Source organism: Athene noctua, chromosome 7, assembly GCF_965140245.1.
Source record: "Athene noctua chromosome 7, bAthNoc1.hap1.1, whole genome shotgun sequence".
NCBI lineage: Eukaryota > Metazoa > Chordata > Aves > Strigiformes > Strigidae > Athene > Athene noctua.
The window spans coordinates 21,121,101-21,147,900 of record NC_134043.1 but is presented as its reverse complement, the minus strand read 5'-3'; the positions used below and the strand labels follow the sequence as shown (position 1 = coordinate 21,147,900).

General features: G+C 39.6%; 1 protein-coding gene across 7 annotated transcripts in view; it reads right to left on the bottom strand.

The window, feature by feature from the left end:
• The window catches only part of CSRNP3 (cysteine and serine rich nuclear protein 3), a 111,884-nt gene that overhangs the window by 25,469 nt on the left and 59,615 nt on the right, over window positions 1-26,800 (bottom strand). For 4 of the 7 annotated variants that reach the window (XR_012633949.1, XM_074910633.1, XM_074910632.1 and 1 more), the window contains one exon: window positions 7,798-7,968. Coding sequence is in view for 6 of the 7 variants with exons in the window: in XM_074910633.1 (XP_074766734.1) it covers window positions 7,798-7,968 (171 nt within the window). In the remaining variant the exon portion in view is untranslated. Of the gene's footprint in view, window positions 1-7,797; window positions 7,969-9,403; window positions 9,471-19,678; window positions 19,717-22,361; window positions 22,736-26,800 lie in introns of those variants that run through there. The other 3 variants (XM_074910636.1, XM_074910635.1, XM_074910634.1) reach the window with 3 other exon arrangements.

Here is a 26,800-nt window from a genome sequence, read left to right as displayed (position 1 = left end):
TAGGTAAGCAACAATAATAATATGCTGGCAGATTTAAACACAGTTTTCCTGAATTGCTCTTACATACATATAATGCAGTATACAGCTGCACTTGTCATTCACCTTTGAACATCCTCATTTTCCTCTCTGGGCAGTACAGCTATAGCAGTGTGAAACCTGTGAAAGAGCGTTTCCTTCTGCACATTTAGCCGCCAAAACAGAATCCAAACTCCCCCACCTGGGAAGAGATCCTGCTGCGGCTGTATTCATCTATAAAATGCAAAGCCTGCTTCCTAATTTTACAAAATCCTGATAGGAATGACATTTTAAGCCCATCATGTTTTTCAAACATTTTTTACTGAGAAAACTGGTAGCTCTTTGATTACGAAACATAAATTATCTCAGTTCTGGCTGAACTCCAGGACATAAGCATTTTCTTCTGCTGTCTCAGCTATTCTCCTGATGTCAAAGACACATTAAAATAAATGTGAACCATATGGCTACCCAGCAGAATACTAGCACTCTTGCATCAATGAGGGCAAAGCAATTCATTGTCACCAGTGCAGAAATATCTTAAGACACATGAAAATTTCAAAAGGCTGGAAAAAACATGTATGAAGCAGCCTTTTGGATTAAAGCTCTATCTTAGACCAGGGGAAACGTTGCTTTTCTTATACTCTACTACCCTTTTGTCTGCTTTTTACATACTTAGTACTGTATGAACCACTATGGCAAGAAGGATTAACACGTTTCTCCACCTGCTCCATGACTTTCCCACACAGTGTTTCATCAAATCTAACACCGGAGAACAGCAAAGCCTCACCCATCACAGTAATCCAGGTCAGAACACCATCTATAAAAGCCAGCTCGCTTTGAAATTTTAGAAAACAAAAACTTGGGAGAAGGTTATATTCCAGAAATTGCTTCCACCTCTGTCTCCTACCTCTCCTTCTACTCCACTGTCTCCCAAAAAATATTTTTCTAAGAGTCTCCATACACTAGATTTATAAATTTTAAACCCTTAACAATGAAAAACTTTTCCAATGTGCTTGAAATCCACAATAAGAGGAAATGCTGTGACATACAATATACCCTCTCAAAGAAACATGTAGGCTTGAGAGTAGCGAAATAAATTTGAAGCTGGAAGTCCTGAAGGGAACTCCATACTCAGGCATAAATTGAATAGTGAAAATTGGGCAGGGCAGGGACAACACTGTGGAATGGCAACACCTATCCTAGTAGCATTTCACTGCTCCATCTTTCTGGTACTTTGCTCTTGGGTAAAACCAAAGCTAAATTCGCCTCACAGGAGAGGCTTGATGGGAATGCTTGCCTAAAGCTAAATTTATTTATGTCACATTTGAAAAGGTTTTTGAAAAATACTAGCTCACAGACAAGTTTGACTTGAGTAGGAGAGGTTTTGCATTTGTTCTTTAGTTAAATGTTTTACCTCAGTGTCAGAGTTCTGTCTAAAATCTCACAGAAATGTTAAATTCTTGGGATGCATGCTAAAAGCTGGAATTTTACTGCTAAAATTTCAGTGAAAACTTTAAGTTTACTTCCTCAACACCCTCTATCTCCAGAATGCTTTTCTATGACATTCATCATACTAGTCCAGTTTCTCCATTCTGCAAATATAATCAGCCTGCAGGGAGAAGTGGAGGCGGTTAACTGCTCTCTGCCTCACCATTTACTCTAAATGCCAGCTGCTGTTTTGTAGATGATTATTTCTGACCTTGGCCCCAGCTTTGAACAGTGTGAGGAAGAAAGCCGCTACCACGGATCCTTGCAGGAACACCCGTGCATGACAACTGTATTTGCTGAACTCTCTTAAGACACTTTGTCTCATCTTATGGGGAACTTCTATGAATAGCCATTTGATACAACTACAACTACCCATTCAGCCGTCTGTGACTTTGCATTTGCTAACATATTTTGTGTATGTCATGAACATCTTCAACAAAAAAATTTTGCTGTATGTAATCTAAGCCAACAAAAACATCATGTAATGCAAAAATTGTCCCTCTGTTTATATAGTATATGAAACACACTGATTTATAGGAGAGAACTTTTCAAAAATATAGAGTTAGTTGCACAAAACCTTCTAAAAAACAGTGGGAGCCTGCCTCCTAACCCCTCTTTACATTTTTTTAGAATTCCCTCTACAATCGTTGTTATCCCAGCTGAAAGTCAGCAGGCAAGATCCTGTCATGGCATACCCTGCCCTGTCATTCTGTATGAGCATTTAAGCAAAGACATTGCGCTACATGTCACTGAATTTCTTTGCATTTGTTGTTTTTTACTGCCCCAGTAAACTGACTTATTTTAAAGTGAAAAATGAGAAACTCTCAACCTGTTTGCATTTCATAATGTGAGTCACAAATTATGAGAAGAATGTATTCCTTATTAACAAGGAAATTCCAAGCCTGGATGCAGGCAACGTGAGTAATTGCAAGAGGCTGTAAAAAAAGAATGCCTGCATTTAGCTACACCTTCTAAGTGTTTTCCTATAATAAGCCAGCATCACCACTTCTAACTCATTAAGATTTCTATCATTAACCAGCAATTAAACACACAGCTTAAGCTCAAAGCTCAGGTAATGCCTTGTGCTGCTGACCTCACACCAACTAGTATGTTCTCCTTCACATAAAGATAATTTAAGAGAATCCAGATCTTCCTGAGGATTTCAAAGGGTATCTTCTTCCAATTTCTGCATGGCCACATAGATGAAGCAGTCTCAATACATTAGCAACTCTAATATTCAAACAGTATTTTTCAGGGCATATTCAAAGAAGTGCAATGGGGATTTATTTGTATTTTCAAATTCCTCTTTAATGGTAAAATCAAAAGATGGTGAGAGCATTTTAGAGAATGGTTTTCTCAGAACCATTACTGACCAGCTTCATTCATAATGAACCTAAGGCATCCAGTACTCTTAACAGTACCTGAATTAGCAGAATGACAGGAGCTATGATTACAGCTGGCTGCAGGATAACCTTGCTAATGATAGTGATAATGGTAATGGCAAGATACAGATAACTGATGGAGGATATCAACTAGACTGTGCGATGGTTCTACCTCCTGTTGGTAAAGATCACCTTACCAGATGAGCTGGTGTTGGAATATTTCACCTGCCTCTGAAGGTGAAGAAGAGAAGCCTCTGCAATAAAGGCATTACACTGGAAGTTCCAGCTACACTACACTTAAGTTGAAATGGCAGAAAAAAGCAGCAGCTCCTCAAAGCATGTTTCTTAAGAGATGCATCTGTGATTAATATGGTATGGTGAGTTTTTACCAGCACCAAATTTCAAAGACAGGACTCGATGAGGTCTTCTCAGGTCTTTCAGTTGCATGCAATTCTGCAACTTAAACTTGGATATATTTCTTTACCAGAAAAATAGATCGAGGCTTTAGGGGCAGGTACCTCCACAAAGCAGGAAGAATCCCCCAGAGCTAGAGCATGGAACCCAGCATCCCTCAGCATACACAATTGCTGCAGCTGTCAGGGCGTTGTACTGACATCCTGAACGGCAGTTCCAGAGACAACTTGCTGTGGGACTGATGAAACACAGCATCGAGGTGCCCTAGCTCAACAGGGCAATTTAAAGGAGCTGAAATGGCATTGGGTGTGCTCCCACCCTGTATTCCATGTACTTCTAAGGAAAAAGGGAACAAATACTCTCAGTCCTGATTAATACTCTATATGCTTGCTTGGACTGCTGCTTGAAGATGAACACCCCTCTTTCTGATATGGAGGAAGGGCAGTGAAATGGGACAAGTACATGGACTGGTTAGTAACATGCTTTCGCATCCATTAAGGTAATTCTGTGGTGTGACTAATGGTCTGCTGAATCAAACTGAAATGACCTCAATAGACTGAAAAAAGTAAGTAAAAAATATAGTAGGGATTGTATCTGCCAATGGTATTGAAGGCACTCTGTCAACATTTGGTAAGAGATTTTAAAATGTGCAGAGGTATATATACACATATTTGACCAAGAAAATACGAGGGGTTTTGGGTGGGGTGGGGGTGGTGTATGAACTTGGTAACAGCTGTCTATGCTTTATGACTGTAATTTAATTTCCTGACTCAGAAAAGATGTCTGTATCTTAGGATAGGGATTTTTTGTAGTTGCTGTCTTGATTTGTTTAAATGGATAAACTGTTAAAGAAACTCTGTACTTATCCCTGTGTAGTAGTCACAACGCATAGCACTGAGGGACATCTCTGTCATGTATTTTCTGCCATCACCCTACAGGGTTAATTACTGAGATCAAAGTCATCTCCCCCTGGCTCTGCCCCACCTGAATGATCCACAGCAGCTGCGTGCCTCATTTAGCTGGCATATTAAACTGACCTCAAGAGTAATGGAGCAGGATAGTCTTGTTTGTCTGACCCAATACATATTGTTTCAAGGGCTGTGTAAATACTGAGATGCATCAGCTATTCTAGATAGATTTATACACAAACTGCCTGCTTGCTGAAGCACCGAAAGAGTTGTAGCTACAAGTGATTAAAAAATTCTCTTTGTCAGGTCAATTAGAAAGAAAAAATAAGACTCAGGGGGCCACATCAGGCATTTTTTAAAAGTTCAGTTAAAGAACTAACTACAGGTCACCGACAACACCCACATTTCCAGTCAGTAAACAAGCGTTTATACTGAACTTCAGATTTACTTATATGAAAATGGACTGGAAGGAAGATGGTACACAGGATACACAAAATAGAAAACAAAATGGTACAAACTGTCAGGATACGGCTTAGAAGGATAACCCCCATCAAGGAGGTACTCAGGCATGTTAACAGAGGCAAGCAATGTGGCTCTTACCAGTCTGCTTACTTGTCTCGCAGAAATTTCCATATGCCCTTAAAGTACAGACTCAAATATTCAACACAGGAAAGCTCCTATCTTTTATTCTGGGAGATTTATGTGTTTTAAGAATGAACAAAACACCTTTTATTGTACACTGCTAACAGTTTTGTTATTGTACAACACATCTTCATGTAGTTTTCAAGTGAGCATCACTTAGTAGCTCTGTAAGTCACCCGTGTTCATGAGATATGAACATTGACAATTTCCACAAATTCTGCCTTGACAAGACAGGGCCAAATACTTCAGTAGGATCAGTTAATTTTTTATCACTTCCTAGAACTCAAAATGTGTTTTTCAAATAACACTGTTTAAAAAAAATCTAGAAGTTAAAAAAAAAATCTCAATACATACAAAGAAAAGTGCTCCTGCTCTGAAGGGCATCCAACATCAAATACACAACTAATGTCAACCTACTGATACAAACCAAAATGAAAACGGATCCTGTGCATGTAAAAATTTCACTGATTGTCCAATTAAAAACTTCTTTTCAGAATCAAAGCACACAAAGACTCAAGAAGATGTGAGAAGAATAAACAAAATAAGAATTTAATCTCAACTAAAACCTGTTTTTTCTAGAGGCAGACAGTTATCAAGTTAAAAACATCTTGCACCATTTGTCAAGTATCTTTACTCCTTTTAAATATAAACTGATTTAAATATAAAATGATTAATTTTTATTGCAAACACATATTAACATATATACTATTGTACATTATCACTAAGACCCAGCTTTTTAGTGCAGATTTGCTCTTCTATATAGCAGATGTGCCTGAGGCTAGCTAAGTGGTTTTTCTAACACTGTTCAACTGGTAGTTGTTGATTGTGTAAACATAAGTAACTGATATGCTTTAATAATAAAAAAGCAGGTGGTACAAAAATCTCACTTGCAGCACTTTAACAATAAATTAACAAAATCTGACTTCCCCATCAGGTGCAACATGGAGTGTCCTTAGTAAAGCTAAAAAATAATGATGTGCACCGGAAGAGAGGCGGGATGCAAGATGCAAGTAATTAGGTAGGGATAAAACCACCTTTCCGTTCTGTACTTCATCTGAGCATCAACATCCTCTGTTTTCTTACCAATAAAAGATTATCACCTTTATCAAGCTCCTGCAAGTACACTGCATTGCAGTAAGAGCAAAGCAGAATGTTAGACACTGAAAGATGCCATGTTCCAGTAGCATAGAAACTAGTCTCCTAAAGTCTTTTCCTTGAGGACCTTGCGATTTGCCTGTTCAAATGTAGCACCAAGCCCACTTGTTCAATTCTTCTCTTCCCAAACCAGCCTTATATAATACTGGGATTACTGTGTATTGATTTATTGGAATTTAGGCTGCTACATCTATATTAAAGACAATACTTTCTAAAAAATAGTATCAATGCACATGTAAACAATTTGCTTTTTCTATTTCCATATTGTCAACTATGTATGTATGTGTATTTAAAAATATATAGCATGTACAACTTCTATGTATGTGTGTGTGTGTGAGTGCACGCACAGATAAACATTTATTACTCTGGCCACAGATATCTCAGTTATATGGATCATTAATCATAACACTGAAATGCTATGGTTTCTCTCACAGACTATTAAAAAACTAAATTATTTATTGTGTCAACTACAATGAAAGCTTACTGTTACATGCATGTATTACAACTTCCAAGTTTCTCCTGTGATACAAGGCTTCTTTGTATTAGCTGTGTATTCACAGTAAAATTGCTGTCTTCTATGTAGGTGGCAATGACTGACGTAAAAGGACCGATTCAGGTCTGTGATGAATAATCACCTAAGTCCTTAAACAGATGCGAAAATTAGAAGATCAGCATGCAGACAATACTGTCATTTCTTAATACTAGCAGAGAGATTTACTGGGTCACTTACTCCTTTGTGGCATTTCAATAAAATAGGTCCCCTACTAGTACTGCAACTAAATTATAATACACCACATCAAGACTGTTACATGTAAATGTACTTGAAAAGTTGTGCCTGTGTAACCCTTTGCACAGGAGTGTTCCATACTGCAGCGGAGAAGATTCGGACCCTCAGATAGACAAATCAAAGAACATCCACATCACATGCTACAGACATGATTTCCAGGCACAACCTAAACCACACAGTTGCAAGGATGACATTGTATGTGGGTGGCGATGAGGAGCCTCACCTACCTCCTGGACCACAATTTTAAGAAAACAGCTTTATAGCCACTAACTCCAGTGGAGAGATCTACATGCAACAGAGTTGAAGGAGGCAAACCCCTGCTTTTTAAAACATGCAATTCACATTTAAAACAGTATAACCACCTAAGACAAATACCATAAACTACAAATATAAACTGTAAATTCATCCTTCCTATATATATATGCTGCACATGTAGCACTTTGCTTTCTTAAAACCAAATTCTTACCTACACACAAAACCATTGCCCAGTACAGAGATACCTTCCCCTATGTGAAGAATACAAACAACTGCCATAATGTGTCCCATACACAATGTTCCTTGATTCTAAATAAAGAAAGCTTATTATTTTCTTTGGAGAACTCTCACCAATACAATACTGGAGATAGCTAACAGCTGCACTACACTTATCTAAGAAAAATAAACAAATTTACCTAAAGTATCTTCCCTACAGTACCTTTTTGAAATATCTTAAGCACAACTCCCAACGTTAACTACAAACAGCTACACAATTCAAAAAGAAAACAGACAGGGGCTTCCAAGTGACTTCACATTTTTACAATGACAAAGAGTTTTATGCAGTTAAAAAGAAGGCAAAAGGGTGCAAGTTTGCCAAGTCATTTTGAGCAAGTCACAAACTGAATACCACAGAGACTCACTCCATTTTATCATCCGTTCAATTTAAAACCACCATATTTATCTAACCATAATATTTTTTTATTCTGAGGAACAAGAAGAATTCTTTAGACACACCAACTTTAGTACTTACGGGTAAAGTGATTAGAAGTGGATGGATTGACACTATCACCACTGTCAGCACTTTCACTGCTAGAAATGTCATCATCTGATTCCCGCACAGAGGAACAAGGTGAGGAGCCATCAACTTCTTCAAACTTCCTCTTTAAAATTCCACTCATTGCTGCAATGCTGTCACATGCACCTGTAACAGAACAGAGGCAATGAGGCACTGAAACATCCATCTGCAGAATATGCAGTCATAACCTCCAAAGTAATTTTTACTTAGACATATGAGTAAGTTGCCACTTCTATTCTTGAATAACCATTTAGTATGAAATTAAATATAATTAATTAGGAGACAGTGAAGCCATAGGAAAGAAAAAGCCATCATAAGTCACACTCTAACTTGACACGTATGAAGATGGTTATTTCACTACAGTAATGTGTAAGAGAGAGCTTTCTGGGAATATTTTTTCCCATTTCGATGTCAACAGCATCCTAAATTTTTAGGTTATGTTGTGAAATTTCAAACAAGGAAAAAATGGGATTTTCTCTTCAAATGCACTCACTCGGGCCGTCCCTTGGCTGCCACAGGAAGAAGGAATGTTCACAATCATAGATGAAATTAAATAAGAAGAAATCATCCTGAACACCACAGTTCCCTATGTTCAATGTGATCTAATCAGTGGTCACACCACACATATAAGAAATCCATCTGATAATTCTAGTATTATGGACAGACAAAAGACAATGAAGTCACAAAGACCATGTACCAATTTAGTGCTCAATAAATGCCTGGAATTCAGAAATTCCCCACTCCAGTCTGAGACATCAATTGCCTCCCAAGCTTTCTCCTTCACACATTAAGAAATTAGATGCCAAATATATTCCTGAGGTTGAGTAGAAGATTATAAAGCAAAGCATTCAAGCAGAAATTTAGCAGCAGAGGTAGAAATGTAACACGAATTGCACACAATTAAGGAGAAAGTGTACCCTTAACCAACTGAGGAGAGGTCAAGTACAGCTGGAACATGCTCAGAGGACACGCAGCTGCCACCAGGCCGCCTGCGGCACTGCAGAGGCAAGCAGTGCTGATGCTTATCCAGGGAAAGTTTGTCTAGGCTTGATGACATGCTAGACTTGCTGAGGACACACCACCTAGCACTATGGACTTACCACAGGGTTCTGCTAAATCCCACTCAGAGCATGAAAAAAAAAGAAATTTACATTCCTCACTGAAACAGAACCTTGTTAATCCCTGTTGCTACCTTTAGGACTCATTAATTCCAAGGCAGCTGCATTCTGCTCCATCCAGGAAGCTGGACTAGATAACCTTCAAAGCCCCCTTCCAAACAATGTTTATATGTTTAAAAAAACAACAAATCTGTCAGAAAGCTAACATATGCTGGGCTAAATGTACTACTACTAGTAAAGACGACAAGATTAAGGCACAGACTCCAGTACCGGCCATACTGTTTAACAATTAGCACATTTCAGAGTTTTGGCCCAGGTCACCTTGCACACTCCTGGGTAATGCAGGATGAAGCAGGTGCCAGAACCATTCCCAGCAGGCAGGCTGGATGAGAGCACCCAGGTTTTGGCAGAGGGCTGACAGCCACTGTGGACAAGAATCATACCCTGCCACTTGGCAGCAGAAGCCAGATTGCTGTCCTTAGACTGCATCTTTTTTATCTTTTTAATTAACACAGAGGCAGTCTCAGTGACGTATCTATGTTCTGAAGCTGTAAGCACTGCACTTCAGTAGATCCTCTGGTATCTTTGCTCACACTTAGTCTAGTACCAAGTAGATTCAATGTCTCCTATGCATCCTATAGCTCCCTTCAAGCCCCAACACCAGCTTCGTTCCTGAAAAACACAAAGTGACAGTGTGAAGAGGTTTGCAACCAACTTCTGGCCTGATATGAAGCTAGAACAGGATAATGGTGAGTATATAAAGCTGAGAGCTACCAAAAAAAAAAAAGTTAAAATCGATAGGTTTACCAAATTACAGAGTCTGTAGAACTAATTCAAATTGTAATTCAGGAAACACTGAAGTCTGTCTATAGGAAAGCCTGGGTCTGAGTTGGCAAGAATACCATGGTTCCATTCCAGTGCAGCAGAAAGTTAGTTCTAATTACTTGTTTTGCTTTGCTGACAAAGCATTTTATATTGTCTGCCAGTCCTAAGCACTGCAGGAGGGAGTTATGGACAGGTTTAAACTTGCCATTGTAAGTCAAAACTAGAAATTACGGATACACTATACAACATTTTTATGGTATTATTTAATTACAAGAACAGAAATTTTATAATAAGGGAGTTCATTCACCTCTCGGAAGCAAAAGCTCTGAGAAGCACATACATGATTGCACCAAGTTTAATATCCTGTCTCCAGCAGTAGTCAGTATTTAATGCTTCAGCGGAAAGCAATGGGATGAGAAATCCAGCCACAACCACTGCAGATACATGACTCTGCTTCCTCATCCTTGCAGTCAATTTCCCCTAAGCATAAGGCTGAAATGTTGCTATATGACAGTGCACAGCCTCTTATAAATTCATTTGACTTGCTCTCCTGAGGCAACAAGTTTCATATTAGTTTACTGGGGGGAAAGAAACCCAACAAAACACATCTCCCAAAACTATAGCCACAGACCCTTCAAAATCACAGCAGTTTCAATCTTTACAGTATTTTGGACAGTAAAGAGCAGCAGAAATGCATCAGTGTCTAGTAGCACGCTGTACTAGATAGAACTCCACATGTACAGGTGCTCCCCACAAAGAGGAAATAGCTGAAGAGAAGTCACTGAGGTCTTCTTGCTGTTTTATGGTGATATTTCCATTTCAATCACCAATAGCTATTATATTACAAGGGAGGTGCAGTGCATATGCTGATCCTGTACGGAATTAGGAAATGCCTTTATACTTGGGGGCGAGTGCCAAGGGAGAATGGCGATGGAGACACAAATGTAACAGCAGCATTGAGTTACTCACCCCAAAGCTGAGGAGTCTGTCTGACTGCTGCTGGAACACACCTGGCATGTTACTGCCTGTGCTCTCAATCTCACAGCTGTGCAACCTGCAACAGCCTGCCTGCTACTGGGGAACTCCCCAAAACAGCATAGCCCCTTGCTGACACTATTCCACTTTTAATGTGGTAACTAAAGTGTTCATTGGCCAGAACAGGATGAGAAAGTGAGCAAAAAAGTGGGCAGGTCTGAGAACACTTGTGCATTTGGTTACTATTTGAACAGATTCTTCCCAATTCTGAGTTAATGATTCCCAAAACAAGGCATGAATTCCCATCAGAAGGTATCCAGCTCTTGAGAGCAACATACAGGGAGCAGTGATCCCTGATACAGCCGTCTTGAACCTGCTCTGGGAACTGGTGCCAGATTCCCTAGGGGCAGAAAACAAAAGCAGGGGGAGCCATGTACAATCTTGACAGGTACACATTGCCACATCCCAGTTACACCTGCTCCATCTACCCCCTGCAAGGGCACAGGGGCATACAAATGCTTGATTACTGCCTGTTGACCGAGAAACAGCTGCTTTCAATTGAGAAACCAGCAACTTTTAAATGACTCCAATGCCCTTGTCTTTGACCAGTCCTCAGATCAAAACCCCTTTCCTAGAAGGCTCTGACCATCTGTCACCAAACTGTCTTCTTCAAAGGGAAGTGAGCTTTTTTAGGGTCTCACTTTGAAGTTCTCCTAGCATAAAGGCTGCTTCTGCATATACCCAGAAGTTAAGAGATTTGAGATGCCTGAATAACTTCATGTCCAGGTCTCCCTGGGAGCCTGAACTTTGTGTTCTTCCAAGCAAGGTGCCTAAGAACAAAAGGAAAACGGAATATGAATGCAGAACATGCTGAGAAGGAAGAGGGACAGAAAGGCAGGGCCAGGCCCAAACCCAGGAGTGACTGTTATGTACCCAAAGGCTGGTAAATACAGTACAGCACTTATCATGCTACCTGTGCACACTCTCTTTGGACTACGAATCTTGGCTTTAATTTCTATACAGAGAAATGGTCTCCACCTAAGTGAAGGCCTAGGGTGCCTCTGCTAAGCTATAGCTAAGAGACACCAATTACTGAACAACAGATTCAGGTCTCTAGCATGCTGGTGAGTTCCTTACCTATTAAACTACTGTGTAAATTACAGGAAACCCATTGAGCAGCAGATCTTTACAAGAAAGATGTTTTAAGAAGTGACCTAAGATCTGTTCTTGAGAGGGAAGGTTTATGCACCTGTCTCCAGGAGCGAGCACAGGGAGCCTTGATAGCAAAGAGCTGAACTGAGCTTCCACACTGAAGGGAAACCACCTGGATGTTAGGGATTAAAACATTTAACTCTCAAGCATCTAACCTCTAATTGCCTTGCTTCTCATTTCATTAAGGGGATGTGATTTAGGGACTAATCCCAAAACCTTACTCAGAAGGAAAAGACCTGCAGTTCTCAATGACCACAGCCTATCATTACTACAAGCAAAAAAGTATTTCTGATTAGAGAGACACTGGAAGGACAGGGTATTTTACAGCCATCTTGACACTGCTAGGAAACACATGCTTCTCCCTACAGTAAGTTACTGGACCTCTGCATCAGTAAACGACCTCTGCTGGCACTGTAATTTTGCTTTGTCTTCAAACACAATGGGATTCGGATCGATTCTAAAACACTTTAAAAGGAAATGTCTGAAAAACAAAGCAGATGTATTAAATAACAGGATCTCGGGGGGAATGATAGCTTGTCCTGTTCATTTTCAAAATTCTTTTGCTGAACATTAATCCCTCCCCCATTCAATAAAGGCAATTGGATTCCTTTAATTTATCTTTCGGCCACCTTAAAATCAACTTGTCTCTCTTAACACCCTTAATTACATCTTTAAAACATTAAGCTTGCATATGATAGCTAACAGTGTCACAATTACAACGTAAATATTTAGTCAGAACTTTCCTATGAGGAAATATACCTTACACTACACAATGCTTGCTTTAACCAAGAAAGTATTAACACTTGGAATTAGAGTGAGACACTATCTAGTTGTAGCCTACACACTTTCTTTCAAAAATATTTCCAGCCATTATGACTTCAAATGCAGAGGAAGTGAAGTGAAAGTGTCAACAATGAGACTGCCAAGGGGATGGTCAAAAGAAATGGCTACAACAATTTAAATGGCTAAATAAATATAGGCTAAAAGTCAAGTCAAGGGTAAAGATATAAATTCATACTGCCTCTGGCAGGAATCAATTATGCTGGCTCTTCTGACCTCTAAATACATTCTTCTGGAAAGGGGAACATGAAAAGCGCGCTCTTGTTCTCTCACTTTTTATGCATTTTCTCTCATCCATCTCCTTTGCAAGTTTCATATGTACCTTCATATATGTTTAAACTTGGCAAAAATATTTAAAAAGTGAAAAGACATAAACTGTTTTATCTGTGTTAAAAAATAATGATAATTTTAAAAAACCTTACAACTACAGTAGTTGAAAAGCACTCTCGCTCCCATGAACTTAAACAGAAAATACTTGAAACTTTTAGTAGAGGCATTTCTCAAATGTCAAAGATGTGCTTAAACACATTAAAATTTACCTAAATTAGTCAGTTTTTGAGAATGACAATACAGACTGAATAACAGCACAATGGATGATGTAGAACTGGAGAGAGGTAAAAAGATGAGAAGGGATTGAAGTGGAAGTTTGTAAAAAAATTCCTTTCCTACAGAAGTTGGACTCTAAGCCAAAAATACTGTTTCAAGTTTCCTTCACTGTTGGAAGAGAAATACAAATGAAATAGCAAAGCCAAGCACTGTTATGATCACTGGAGGCCAGTTATAAAGGAGAAGGTAAACAAAGCAGATATAAAAAAAATATGGGTATCCTCAAAGCTGAATGTTACCATGCATCAGATGTTCATCTATGCTACATATCTGAACATATAGCTAAGGATTTGCATAGCTCAGCTCACTTTGAACAAGCCAGTACAATCAGCAAAGCAGATCAGTTGTACTAATACACCCAGCTTCTCAGCAGAAGTAATTTGTGAAGCAGAATGCTGCCCTAATACAGTTACACCATTTGCAGTACCCCTGTGAAATACATTCTTAGCTTCAACGGGCATCTCAGAAGTAGATATACATTGCTTTGGATATCAAAACAAATAAAAGGTCATATGATAGCAAAACTTAAGCTATTTGCCACTTATTCATTGCTTAGCTCTGCAAATTTTGTTGCTCTTCTAACACAGGTTTTCTTTTGTCATACACTGGTAGAATTTAATTATGTATACACATTTAATATAGAAGTTTAATATGCCTTAAGAAATACTGTTAATAAAAATTCATCATATAGGCAGCATGAAAAATGGTCTCAGCTTATTATGCACCAAATCCTGAGATAGTAAAGAACTGCCTGTGCAGAGCCAGCAGCCATTTGCGTTTTAGTCTTGCTGCAGCGTTATACAATAGGCATGCTCAGCACGTTCCCTAATGGAGACTGCTTCAACTTTCCTCTCCTTAATTCAGCATTCAGATTCCAGCTTGGCAGATGATTTTGTCCAACCCGATGCCTTTGTCTTGTCACATCTACCCAAGAAAAGGCACAGCTGCAGAAACACCTTCTCCTATGCCTATGCAAGTAAAGACACAGACCTGGGAGCTCCAGGAGCCCCCAGGTTTTCAGTGAAGGAGGACACGGAAACTGGTGTGGAGCCCCTGGTACTATAGTAGTCAGATCATGTTCTTCCAACTTCAGTAACAAGTCATTTCAAACTTATGGTATGAGCTTGATTCTTTGCATCTGACAACTTAGAAGCAACCAATCAAAAGATTTTGGGTTGATGGGCTTTTTATTTTCTTTTTCTTTTTTTAAACACTGGAAGTATAAAAATCTCACATAACATCTTGTTTTTATCATTGTAATAAATGTTAAAATTAGAAAGACCATCATTAACCCAATTCTCTAATACCCTCACAGGGCTGTATGCATTTTTAAGACACTGAATAAATATTTAGCACAGCTATTAGTAGCAACTTAGTGACAGATTGGCATTGGTAACCCAAAAAACACTTCTTGGAGAGGTTACTCTGGCTTTTTTCTACTGGAAGCTGAAAGAAAATGGTAAAAACTGAAGAGCAGCTAAAAAATACCAGAAAACCTATTATTTTCTTTAGCAGAAGTATCTGAGGAAGAGTGTATGAAACAGGCCCCTATAAACAAAACCCATTTTGGTCTGCAGGAGCCAACATTCAATTGCTAGCAATGAAACAAATGTAGCTCCATGGCATGGGAGTAAAATCATGACTTCATTCAAGGCTTAGCCTCAATTGAAGCCAAAATTAGTAAAAAGATGTTTAAGTGCATCTTTCTCCCTGGAGAACAGTCAATAAAACTATTCGTACTGGGAAACATAAATTATTAATATCTACTGGAAGGCTGTGATGTTTTGAAACTACTATATTCAAAAATAGCTTTATGGCTATAATAATTCAATCTTTCTATCTAAATCAAGGACAATGCACAACCAGCATATAATGTTACAATCTGCAAGTTTAATGCACACCAAAGACAGCCCTAAATAGGCAATAAGGCCCATAAAAAATCACACTTAAAAATAAAAGAGGTAGAATTAATATTTGTTTCTATTATTTTCCTTTTTGACTTTTCACATACATGGTGTATCTATTCAACAAGGAAAACCAACATGTTTATTTAAAAAACCCTAGAGATTTCTAGCAATAATATTTCTTCAACAACACTGATAGGAGAAATCCACCAAAAAAACCCCCCATCCTAACATGCACAACGAATTACTGAATGCAGGAGACAGTGAATTTATACAATACAACAACTCGTAAGATTCATCCTGCTACTGACACGTATGTGGAGTGTTGACAATTCACCTCTTCTAAGAACAGCACAAGTTATAAATAAGCTACTTAATTATCAGCTTGAAAATACAAGTAGAATTTATATTCAAGTTTACAAAAAATAATTCTGAGAAACCAGTGGAACTTTATGGATTTGCCTCTTTTGGATGGATGACCGGATGGATGACCTGAGGCACAGTAGAGGGTCTGGTTCACTGATGCTCTTCCCCAGTGTCACAGTGTTTCAGCATTCCTCTATGTGGTTACTTTGATAATCAGGGCTTTAGCCCTTGTGCAAATTTTTTTTTCACTGGGGTGAAGTAACAATCTCTCTCTTTGCCATCCACCACCCAATTGCACAATACTTGAAGATATACTACTTCTCTTTCAAGCTCAGCTGAAATGAGGTAATGTTAACAAAATATAAGGAAAATTTGATAGACATATCAAACAATATGATAGACATATAGAAAGCATAACTGCATAAGCCTAATTTCCTTAAGAAATCACTCAAAAAGATTAGCTACACTAGGATTTCAAGTTCCCAAATTTTGTGACCAGAGCGTCATGGAATGAGATGGTTGATTTTTATGAAGAGAGACAAAACATGTGTAATCAATAAACTAAAACATTTCTCTGTAAGCCAATAGTCTTTCAGTAATTTCAATAACTGACAACCTCAGAAAGGTAGGATTTTTAAAGGTTATATTCAATTACAGCCAATCTTTCCACTGGTGACTTCATACTTTTGTCCAGCAAAAAGTACACATAGGTACTCACTTGTGTGTGTGTACCTTTGTATACTTGACACAAAAGCACATGAAGAAAGGGTGTTATCACAACATGAATGTGTAAAGCTACAGACCACAGTAAGACTGACCTAAAATTAGATCCTGACTATGTTCAAATTGAATGTTGCCTCTTTTCACTTTTTGTGTAAAATCTGGAGTTTATGGCTGTAGTGACTTGGCATCATAATAAGTATGTCTAAAAATCCATTTCAGTTCACTTTATAATTCAAAGCTGAAAATTCTTCCAGAAGGCTGACAGAAGAGCTGCAGGTCTAATAATAAGCATGTACCCATCCAATTCCCAAGGCACTCTTGTCACCGAGACAGTGATGAACAGCAACTAAGCAGCTAGTCCATTCCCATAGCACTGCCTGACTTGTGAGCACCTTATGACCATTCAATGACATCTCAGCCAGAGGATTCTGCTGGGACAAAATTAATTATCTGCCCTACGCTCTCCTGAAAAGCACTGCTGTGAAGGTACGTGGCTTACACTTTCAACCTGAGGTATTCTTTTTTATTTGATATATTTTATGACATTTTGCTTTATCAAATCTCTGATTCTCCTGTCGTTTCCAGGGGAGCTGAGATGAGAAGGTTAATACTCTGCAATTTTCACTTTCCCATTTTATCGTTAAAAGACGTTTGTTTAGAAATAAGAGTGGGTGAGGAGGGCATAATGGTAAACAGCTGAGCAACTTAATTGAAAGCTACAAAGTTAAACCTTGAGCTACTCTGAAAGTGAATGGTTCAATAAAGACTCTGGTACTACAAGACAGCAAACAATGGCAGCTCTGCAAGCACTCCATGTCCCTCCAGAGTCATGGGCTCTCCCTCCCCCCCATAATAAAATACTTGAATACAGAAACGTTTGCTTGAAAATAGCCTGCTCAGCTGCTACAGTTCATGTTGGAAGTAAGCAGTGCTATCATTTGTTGTCCACACTAAAAACAATGAATAAATACATTTTCTGGCTTTCAACATTTGTTTACCCTTTCACCCCCACACAAATGGCATTACTAGAGATTGCTATCACTTAGAAGTACAAGTGAAAACATCTGCAATCCATCTTACTTTTTTAACATATTAATGCTACATTATTAGGAGACTGTCCAATTATAATAGATTTTAAATCACTGAGAACTTCATTATCAAATTCAGATCCCTATTCAAAAAACCCAACCTCCTCCTGAATCCCCCGCAATGTCAGCCTATTTCATCCTCCCAGAAGTACCAGCCAGCTGCTCCTCAGGTGAGAGATGCCCACGGGCACTGGAGGAGCCCTGGCCAGCACACTCAGGCAGCCCAGGGAGATGGGTGTGAAAAAGCAGCCCTCTTCCCCAGCTGCGACCCCCAACACGGAAACATAAACCCCGGTGCTGCCTGTCTTCCACAGCTCCTCGTGTGGTCATGCGACAGCAGGTGCCGAGTTCCTGCGGCTCTAAGCAGACAGTGCTTTTAGGGCAGGGTGCTACAGATCCCCAGGCCAGCTTTGGACCAGCTAGCTCTGGTACTGACACCAGAATAGCTGCAGCAGCACAGAGCTCAATACAGACCAATTTCTCCCGATTTGCAGCACAGACAAAAAGCATGACTTATTTATAGGCATGCATAGAAATGATTTACCAGTATGAAATAAATAAAAGTAGCACGACCCCAAATTCCTCTCGCTATTCCTAGAAGGGGCAGCGTGTTAATGAAAGCTACAACCACCACAGAGGCTTATTTACCCCGAAGCCTGACCCTACATAACCGAATCACTCAATTGCATTTCCTCATCAAAATCCAAGGACTACATGGGATGGTGAAGTTACGATCAGTAAATGATGTTCTAGTTCCTGCCCACATCCCTCAGACTGATGAGGGTCAGGTTCCAAACCACATAGCCCATATTTCCTACTTCACCCTAGACAATAAAATAAATATGCAAATCCTTATTGCTTATAAAAGAGCAGGATACTAACCAGCCTCAAACTGAATCAGGACATCAAGTTCAGGACATCAAGTTAAATATTTAATGAAATTATTTATGAAGTAGTGCTTTTTCATCTGAAAGCCTAAATGCAAGTGGTCCAATGCATTTTGATGTTGTTTTAAGAAGTATCCTTACTTATATTTTTGCATTTAAACCTACAAAACCCTGAAAAACTCAGACATCTTATCTTCCTTTTACTCCTAATTTCACTTTTAGACAATTTAAAGCAGATTTTCCACCAAATTTTTACGGTGATACACATTTATGTTTCTTTTCCCTATTTCCTTGTGGAAAAAAAAAGATATAAAGTGATGGAGAACTGAAGCAGATGTTCTAGAAATGCAAACTTTTTTGGAGGGTGGGGGATAAGACTAGAGGCAGGGGAGTTGTTGAAGATAATTATATGTAAATCTGAAAGAGGAAAAAGCTCACAATTTTCCAGATCTTTTTGTTAGCAATTGCTCACAAGTCCCATGTCTCACAAGTTTCATTAAAATAATGCATGCATATTTGTGGAGAGATGGAGAAATTAAAGCCATGCTATCTCTCCCAGAGCTGTTTTAACCTAGTAAATATTTTTAGCTTGTGTGCATTTGTAGATGAGTCATATCTGTCTTTTATCTACATTCAATCCCTTTTTCAGGGTCACAAAAACCTACAAGAGAGCAATGAAGCAACAGTGATCAAAACTCACCAGTGGGACTTCAAATTACATTATTTGAAAGATGTGAGGGGATGGCACATTTATAATCCCATTTTTCTCAGCATCATAAATAGTTCAGAGCAAGGACAAAGAGATATTGACAGACTACACGTAAATTTCTCTTTCAGACAGCTTTACCAATCTTGCAACAGATTACACCTGCCTCACTTCAGCCTGACCTTCCATCTGCTTGTTCAGGGGGAAAAAAACCCTAAACTTCAAGGTTCAGTTACCAGAAGTACCTTTCTAAGAGTAAGTAAGAATTTTAAATGGCAGAATCATCTGTTGCTATTTCAGGGAAAATATTTAAGCTTTGGAAAGAATTTCCAAATATTTACCCTTACATACCCTAAACCATGGCTTATGTCTTCTATTAATGTTAAACTTACACTTTAGTATTTCACTATTGCATCTGTCCAAATCAACGTGTTTTTCAACAAAAGCAAATTCCTCTTTCCAATAAACAAGACTGAAACTCTAAGAAACACAATAAATGCTGTGGATGCTCAAACCAAAACATTACAAACCAGACTCGGGCTTCTCAGATCTAGAAGTAAATTAAACTAGTAGAATTCACACTGACCTTCAGTAATACAGGAGATCAGAATCATGCCTCTGTCTCCCAAACGTGTGACGCATGCAGAAAGATTCGGTTCTATTTATGATGCTTAAAGAAGCTCCACATACAGCATTTGAACTGCAGCACAAAATGTTTATATAAACCATAGTTTCAACAGAGTTTTGACGGGGGGTGGGGGAGTCTATTTCAGAATTACCATAACTTGGCAGCAACACAGAACACCTGTTTGCTTCACAAATTCTTCATACTTTTTTATTTAAAGTTCTTTAAATAACTTAATACAGGGAGCTCTTTAGAACGTTAAGTGTCTGATCTGCAAGAAAAAAGTTTGGTTATTTGTTTCCTGCGTGCCTATATGGAAAAGGCAGGTGCAGTGCAAAGTTGTGATTCCGCTGTAACGGTGGGAATGCTGTTCTGTAGGGATGTTCCTATTGTTATTTTAGTGCACATTGTTAATTGTATCTATGTATGTACTTACTGTAAGTAGCTAACTGCCTCATAAATCTAAATTTTAAATCTGCTGTACTCATTTTAGACAAACATGGTAATTATATGATAACTGCGTGACTCTAGGCTGCTTTATTTTCTCCATTTAAATGAGCGTGGAGTGACACGTTCCGTGTCTCTCATCCGATCTGGCGGTAAAGACTGTCGGTGTTACTATAATTTTACCAGTGTTCTCCGTTAAACAAATCGCAAGCTGCACACGAGAAGCGTGATGAAACAAATACTTTAACCCACGCTTTCAAATCTATTGTCTAAAACACGAACGAGCCCGCTTTCAGAGATGCCAAACGGTATCCGTTTTCTGATGGAGCGTTACTTTTTACAGGAGAAATGTTTTAACACGGCGACTGCGAAGCCCCTTCACCCCGGTGTTACCGGGATTTAGAACTGGGAAATTCCGCGCGTCGAGGCGCGCCGCGGCCCTGCACGCGGCAGGGCGCGGGCTCAGCAGCCCCCACCGAACAGGGGCCGCCCCAGGGATGTGCCAGGGCGGCTCCCGCCTCGCCCAGCGCCGCTGCCCGGAGAGCCCGAGCCGAGCGAGCCCTCCCGCCGCCCCGGCGCCGAGGAGCCGCCGCGCCGCCGCCCTCGGTCCCGCGCGCCCCCGTACCTGGAGGCAGCGCCGGCACCGGAACGGCCCCCGCCGCGCCCGCCCCGCCCCTTCAGCGACACGGTCCCGCCCCGCCGCACGGCACGCTGGGGCGGCCCCGGGGATGGCGGCCCGCCCGGGCGGCCGCGGTCGCGCCCCCGCCCCGCGCAGCCCCCGCCCGCCGCAGCGCGGCCGGGGCCGCGGACGCCCCCCACACCCCCCCGCCCCCGGCGGCGGCGCCCCCGCCCGAAAGCCGGCCCGGCCGCCGCGGCCGTTTCCAGGGAGGCCTCCCGGCTGCGCAGGCAGAGCCCGGACTTCCTTCTCCTTCCCTCCCCGTGCTTAAGGAAGGAGGGCAGGGCGGGCGGCGGCAAGCCAGGGCTCTCCTTTATGCCCGGCGCGGCTCAGCTCGCCCACGTGAATTAGCATCGCGCACAGACACAATAGTGGAAGGGTACGGGTATAAGGCGAGCGCAGCGCAGCGCCGCGGCGGGCGGGCGGGCGGGCAGTGCCCGCTCATCAGCATTCACAGCAGTCCCGGGCAAACCCCCAGCAGCTGCCCGGGGCCTGGGGCTCCACCGGCATCTCCCACCCACATTCGCACAGGAGCAAAATAAAGGTTCTGCAACTACTCAGATGGGTATTTATAACCATCATTTCTCAACTGAAATCAGAAGTTCGCATGAAAATGACATCTTGTTCTCTACATTTTGGTTTTCATTTCTTTATTTCCCCAATCTCTTTTCAAGGGACCAATCTCACTACCGCTGAAACATTCTCAAAAAAAAAAAAAAATCAACAGATCTATTTCTTTGAGGCATTGCCAGCTCATGATTTACTACTATAAAAAGATTTATGGATAAAAACTTTTACATGGTTGATTTCTCTGTGATTATAACAGAGAAATGTCTATCCTCTGCAAGACAAGCACAGGCCACTAAAATCTTGGGGGGGCAGTTTTTAAAAAATAATATGTATAATTAACTAAGAACTACTATGAGAAGCAAGTACTTGCTTGAAAAATAACATACTCTGCATTAATATCAGAGTGAAATAAATGCAACGGGTTATAATGTATCATTCCTGCCTGTATAAAATTGCATTAAAAATAACACAAAACACCACTTTCAAAATTATCCAAGAAAAACGTGGAGAAAAAAACCCAAATGTAAGTGCACTGTTAGGTATGCTCCCATGTTGCATTATTTTTAACCAAACACAGACACTACAAATCTCCTACTGAGAAAGAATTAGTCTCGAATATATAGCAGAATAATAGATTGTTGTTACTAAATATTTTATGATATTGGTAAATGATCCATCCAGCATAAATTTAATTTTACTTGCTATCCAGTTTTTCATGCACAATTGAAGTTTGAATTGTATAGGAATACTAATAAAAACATTTTTACAATGAATCTGATTACAGAACTTACACAATTTATTTAGTTTGGTATCACATTGATGTGCATCCTTACAAACCCACCTTACAAAACGCAAAAAAAACCCCTGGCTTTAGTAATAATAAGGAAATAGCAAAAACACCACTTATATTTAGAATACTGAAGTGTGTGAAGAATCTATAAAACAACTGACCTGTTCAAACTGTTGTTTTTCCAATCCATGCACTGTTTTTATTAATTAGGAACCAAACCAGATTGATCATCATTTTATAACGTTTGACATATTCACTGTCTTCCTAGTTCCCGGAGAATCTTCTTAAATTTCCCAGCACTGTGTTTTATTGCTGGTACCATATGCTTTATTGTTCAGCCACAAGAGCTTCGCTCTGCACAAAGACTCATTACCTACTGCTTGCTGAGCAGCTTCAGGCTCACTGAGCCTGCCTGGGTGATCACATGGGAGTTTTGTCTGAGAAAGCCAGGCATGCCACTGATTTCACCGGCTATGGATATTTTTATCAGCTGAGGTCTACTATGAGGAAGGAATAACAAATTCTAAAGCTTCTTTACCTCATTAAGACAGCAGTCGTTATAGAAAGCCCCTCAACTTTTAAAAAATTTTTATTACTTCCATTGTAACACCGGTTCAAGCAGAAATTCAAGAGAATTGTTAAAAGCAATTTTTTCTTGCGGGGAGTGGCAAAACCTGTGCATTGTCTGCATCGCTCCACACACAGAGCACACTGAAATTAATATTCTAAAGAGGTAATATTTTGCCAACACTTTTTCTGTCAGTGTTTATTCTTTACGTAGAGGACGAGCTTCTGAATGAAAAATTGTTCCTAAAAAGCAGCCCCTTCTTAAATTGGTCTCATCAGTTAAGGGCATTATCCTGCAATCTTTGGCCATAAAATTAGTTTTGCTGGTTTCAGTGAGACTACTTAGGTGAATAAGAATTGGCCATTTGAGCAAGGATTAGTCTCAAATCCAAATGACAAATTATATAGTACAATGATGTCTAATCTCTTGATAATAGTTGGTGATACTCAGGGAGGTTTTGTCTGTGGGGTTCTGTTTGTTTGGTCTGAGTTTTGGTTTTATAGGGTTTTTTAAACACAAAATTATAAATTTAAATCATATATTATATTCATTAATACCTAATATTTACCTAAGCATTTTTTACTGGAATAAGTGAATATCTAAATTCAAAATTACAAAAGAACTTACATAAAAAGATAAATATTTAATGATTTAACTGGTACATTAGCAGTATCAGGGACCCATTTTGGAATATTTGGAGATAATTTAACTCGTACTGCAGAGTGAATTCCCAGCTAGTGATGATAAATGGACATCTCTTCTCCAACCTAAAAACTGGTACTGAACACATAATTAGCCATAATATTAACATTGCAAAGATGCAGCTATTCTATGAAATAGTCAATTATCTCTGGAATAATTCATAGCATTTTGAATATATAAGACAGCAAAAAGAAACTGTTTTCTCATTAACATTCCACAAATGAAATACCTACTTATTCTATTTAAGATCTCCCTCGTTAGAATAAATAACAGCTTGTTGCTCATTGTTGGCATTCTTATGGTCATATGGAAGTCAGTGGAAGTTTTGCACTGATTTGCATGGAAGAAGGGACAAGCGTGACAAACACAGATTCACGCGCTTTATTGTGTCGTCATGCAAACCAATGACAAAACTCCCTGTTTCTTTATTGTTCTCGGCATCATGTATTATTAAGGTTTTCTAACAGTTGATACGCAGTCTCTGTGATTACACTGAATTATAAAAGATAGGTAGTAAAGGATCCAGAATTACCCACAACTAAATCCAGTGATGCGGATCTCATAGATTCTCACATTAATTTTGCTTATAAAAAATTCCATTACCAAGGATGAGTGTATTTTAAAGTGCCACCATTTTTGTCTACCCCAAGACACAGACCAAGCAGATGGTTTGTGCTGAGAACCTTCTACATCTCTTAAGCAGGAAACACTACTGCGTATACATTAATGAGAAGAAATGAAAGCAGACTAGATGGGTTGCTAACGAACAGCTGGTTTAGCTACAGTTATGCATATTTTTTTCCCCTGGCAATATCATTGATGATGTCATGATGCTAGTGTAGGAAGACATAAACAAAAGGCAGGCATTTTTGCTGCAGTAACACTAGGGGGAAAAGAAAAAACAAATGTTTGACAGATGGAAAGAACAAAAACTGATCAGAAAAAGAGTACTACTGTCACATTTTCTGGATGTCGTTGTATACACTGTGGAGCACTTCTCAAATCCTGAAAGGAGGTTAGAGGAAAACATGTTCAAGGACATGATATAGTTAAACCAGTTAGCAGTAAACTGTTGTTTCTGCAGGAGACAATAGAAGCAAGCAGTCTTCATACTGTAGGAAAGGCAGCCTCAGTTAATCAGTTCTTCAAGGTTGGGGGGAGGGCTTCAGTCCTCCACAGTGGAATCTGGGATTCCCTAATTCTAATTTGACATTTTTAGGTAGCTAAATTATATTCCACCCCATACTCTCTTCTTACAGGTTTACTAAATAGAAGGAAGTCTTTGTCAGAGCCATTTTGTTGAATTTCTGCCCAAACATAGTATCAAGGAAGTGCTTTTTTACCATCATGAAAGGAGTTAAAGATCACCCAAGAGTTTCACAGTAGCCAGAACCCAGACCTCGTCGCTCCATAGTAGGAAGAGCTCCAAATGACACCATACTTTCTGGTACCCCTCCTGTAAGAGACCAGACTTATTCGGGAGAATCCAAATTCAACTCTCTTTTAAACAATAGTGGGAGAATGATATGCAAATGCTTAGCAGTCTCTTCCACCCAAAGTCTCCCAAGGGGGTTGAGGTAAGCAAGGACTCTCTCTTCTCTAATAAAAGGTTCCTTGTGAATCCAAACAAAAGCAGAATCAAGAACCTGCTGACAAATTGTAGATAAGGGCAAACTGTCAGATCCCACATCTGCTTCGCAGGAAAAGCAATTCACGGTAACATTCTTATGCTTTCCCATCCCACAGAAGCAACGGTAAAAGGGAATTCTAAGGAAATTTGGACTCTGAATCATCCTCATCATTAGTAAAGAATAATTACATAAAGCCTGGTTTATTCTACCCTATATGAATTTAAACTTGAGTACTTTTACAAGGTTATATGCACTGAAATAAAGATCTTGCACAGAATTAAAAAACCCCAAACAAATGAAAACCAAACCCCAAAACCCACAACAACCACCCAAACCCAGCTATATTCCACAAAACAACCTATGATTTGAACTTCAAATCATTCCCACCTTACAGAACTACATTATTTTCTTAGGTATTGAGTTTAATCTGCTGTTCAGTATCCTGTATCATAGTTGGATGAATCAGATATGAATCAAAATAATTATTGGGACAGTACTGTTCAATTTCGCAAAATAAAAAGGGGCAACCTGCACTCAATGCCTTAAAGAGCTGAATCCTGTATCTTGCATTAAATCGCAAAAGCTCCTGTTTTTCCAAGTACACCAGAAATGAAACAGCTTCCACACCAGCTGAGAAAAAGAGGGTTCTGCAGTCTAGTGCCAAAAAAGATCCCAAGTCCAGGATTTATGAAATGTGTTCAGCAGACCATACATGCTCTACTCCAGCTCTTACAAAAACCATGGTTCGCAGGCCATGGTTTGCATTTTATGAGCTACAGCAGCAGCAACTCCAAATGTCTCAGCATTGGCTTTTAGGTTTGAAAGTAGATGGTTTGTGAACACTCCTTTGGTAAGATCTATAAACCTTGCCCATGCAAACTCCTCTAATTTGAGCTCAGGATGACGCATAGCTGCAAATTTCCCATAGAAGTCTGCCATTACTGAAGAATTTCTGCAGAATTAAAAATGCACATCTATGAGAGAAAACAGTGTAATACTAATTAAAGCTCTCCATCTTAAGTTACTGTCAGTAACACTGGGGTAGGATAATCTTAAGTATAAATTCTACATATTTCTTTTCAGATCAAATGTAATTTAATCAAATAAATTTCCTTACTCCGTCCCCAAATGTCCTGCTTTCTCTGGATACACCACAGTCACAGCTAAACTATCTTCAAGTAGTGCCAAATTAACTACTCGGTTTCAAATACTGGGGCTTGATGGATTTCAGTAGCCTGCCAGAAAGAATAACATACTTCGGGTTCCTGAATTACACAAATATGAAAAGCTTACTCATTCCTAAATGACATTTTCAACAAAGGTACAACCATATTTTGCAATAAGAGTCAGTGAAATGCAGGAAAACAGACAAAATCTATTTGAAAGGTAAGAAGACATCCTTGGCTCAACAGATGGACTGAGAAAGCAGCTTCTAACTGAAGGACAGGCCTGTGAGAAGCTGTTCTCATTTCTGGCACCTCAGCAATCTCCTCCAGACTTCATACAGTGACCCCTAGCATGTTAATGCAAGGTTGTCAGTGCCACCCTTCACTCCTATTTCTGGCACATTTGCCCTGTCATGTCAATTTGAAGGACACCATGTACAGTTTCCTTTCTTTCTGACTCTTAAAGTATCTCCATAACCAGAAGCAACTTCCTAGATCAAGTGGTGCAAAGCAAGCAGAGTAACAGTGAAATC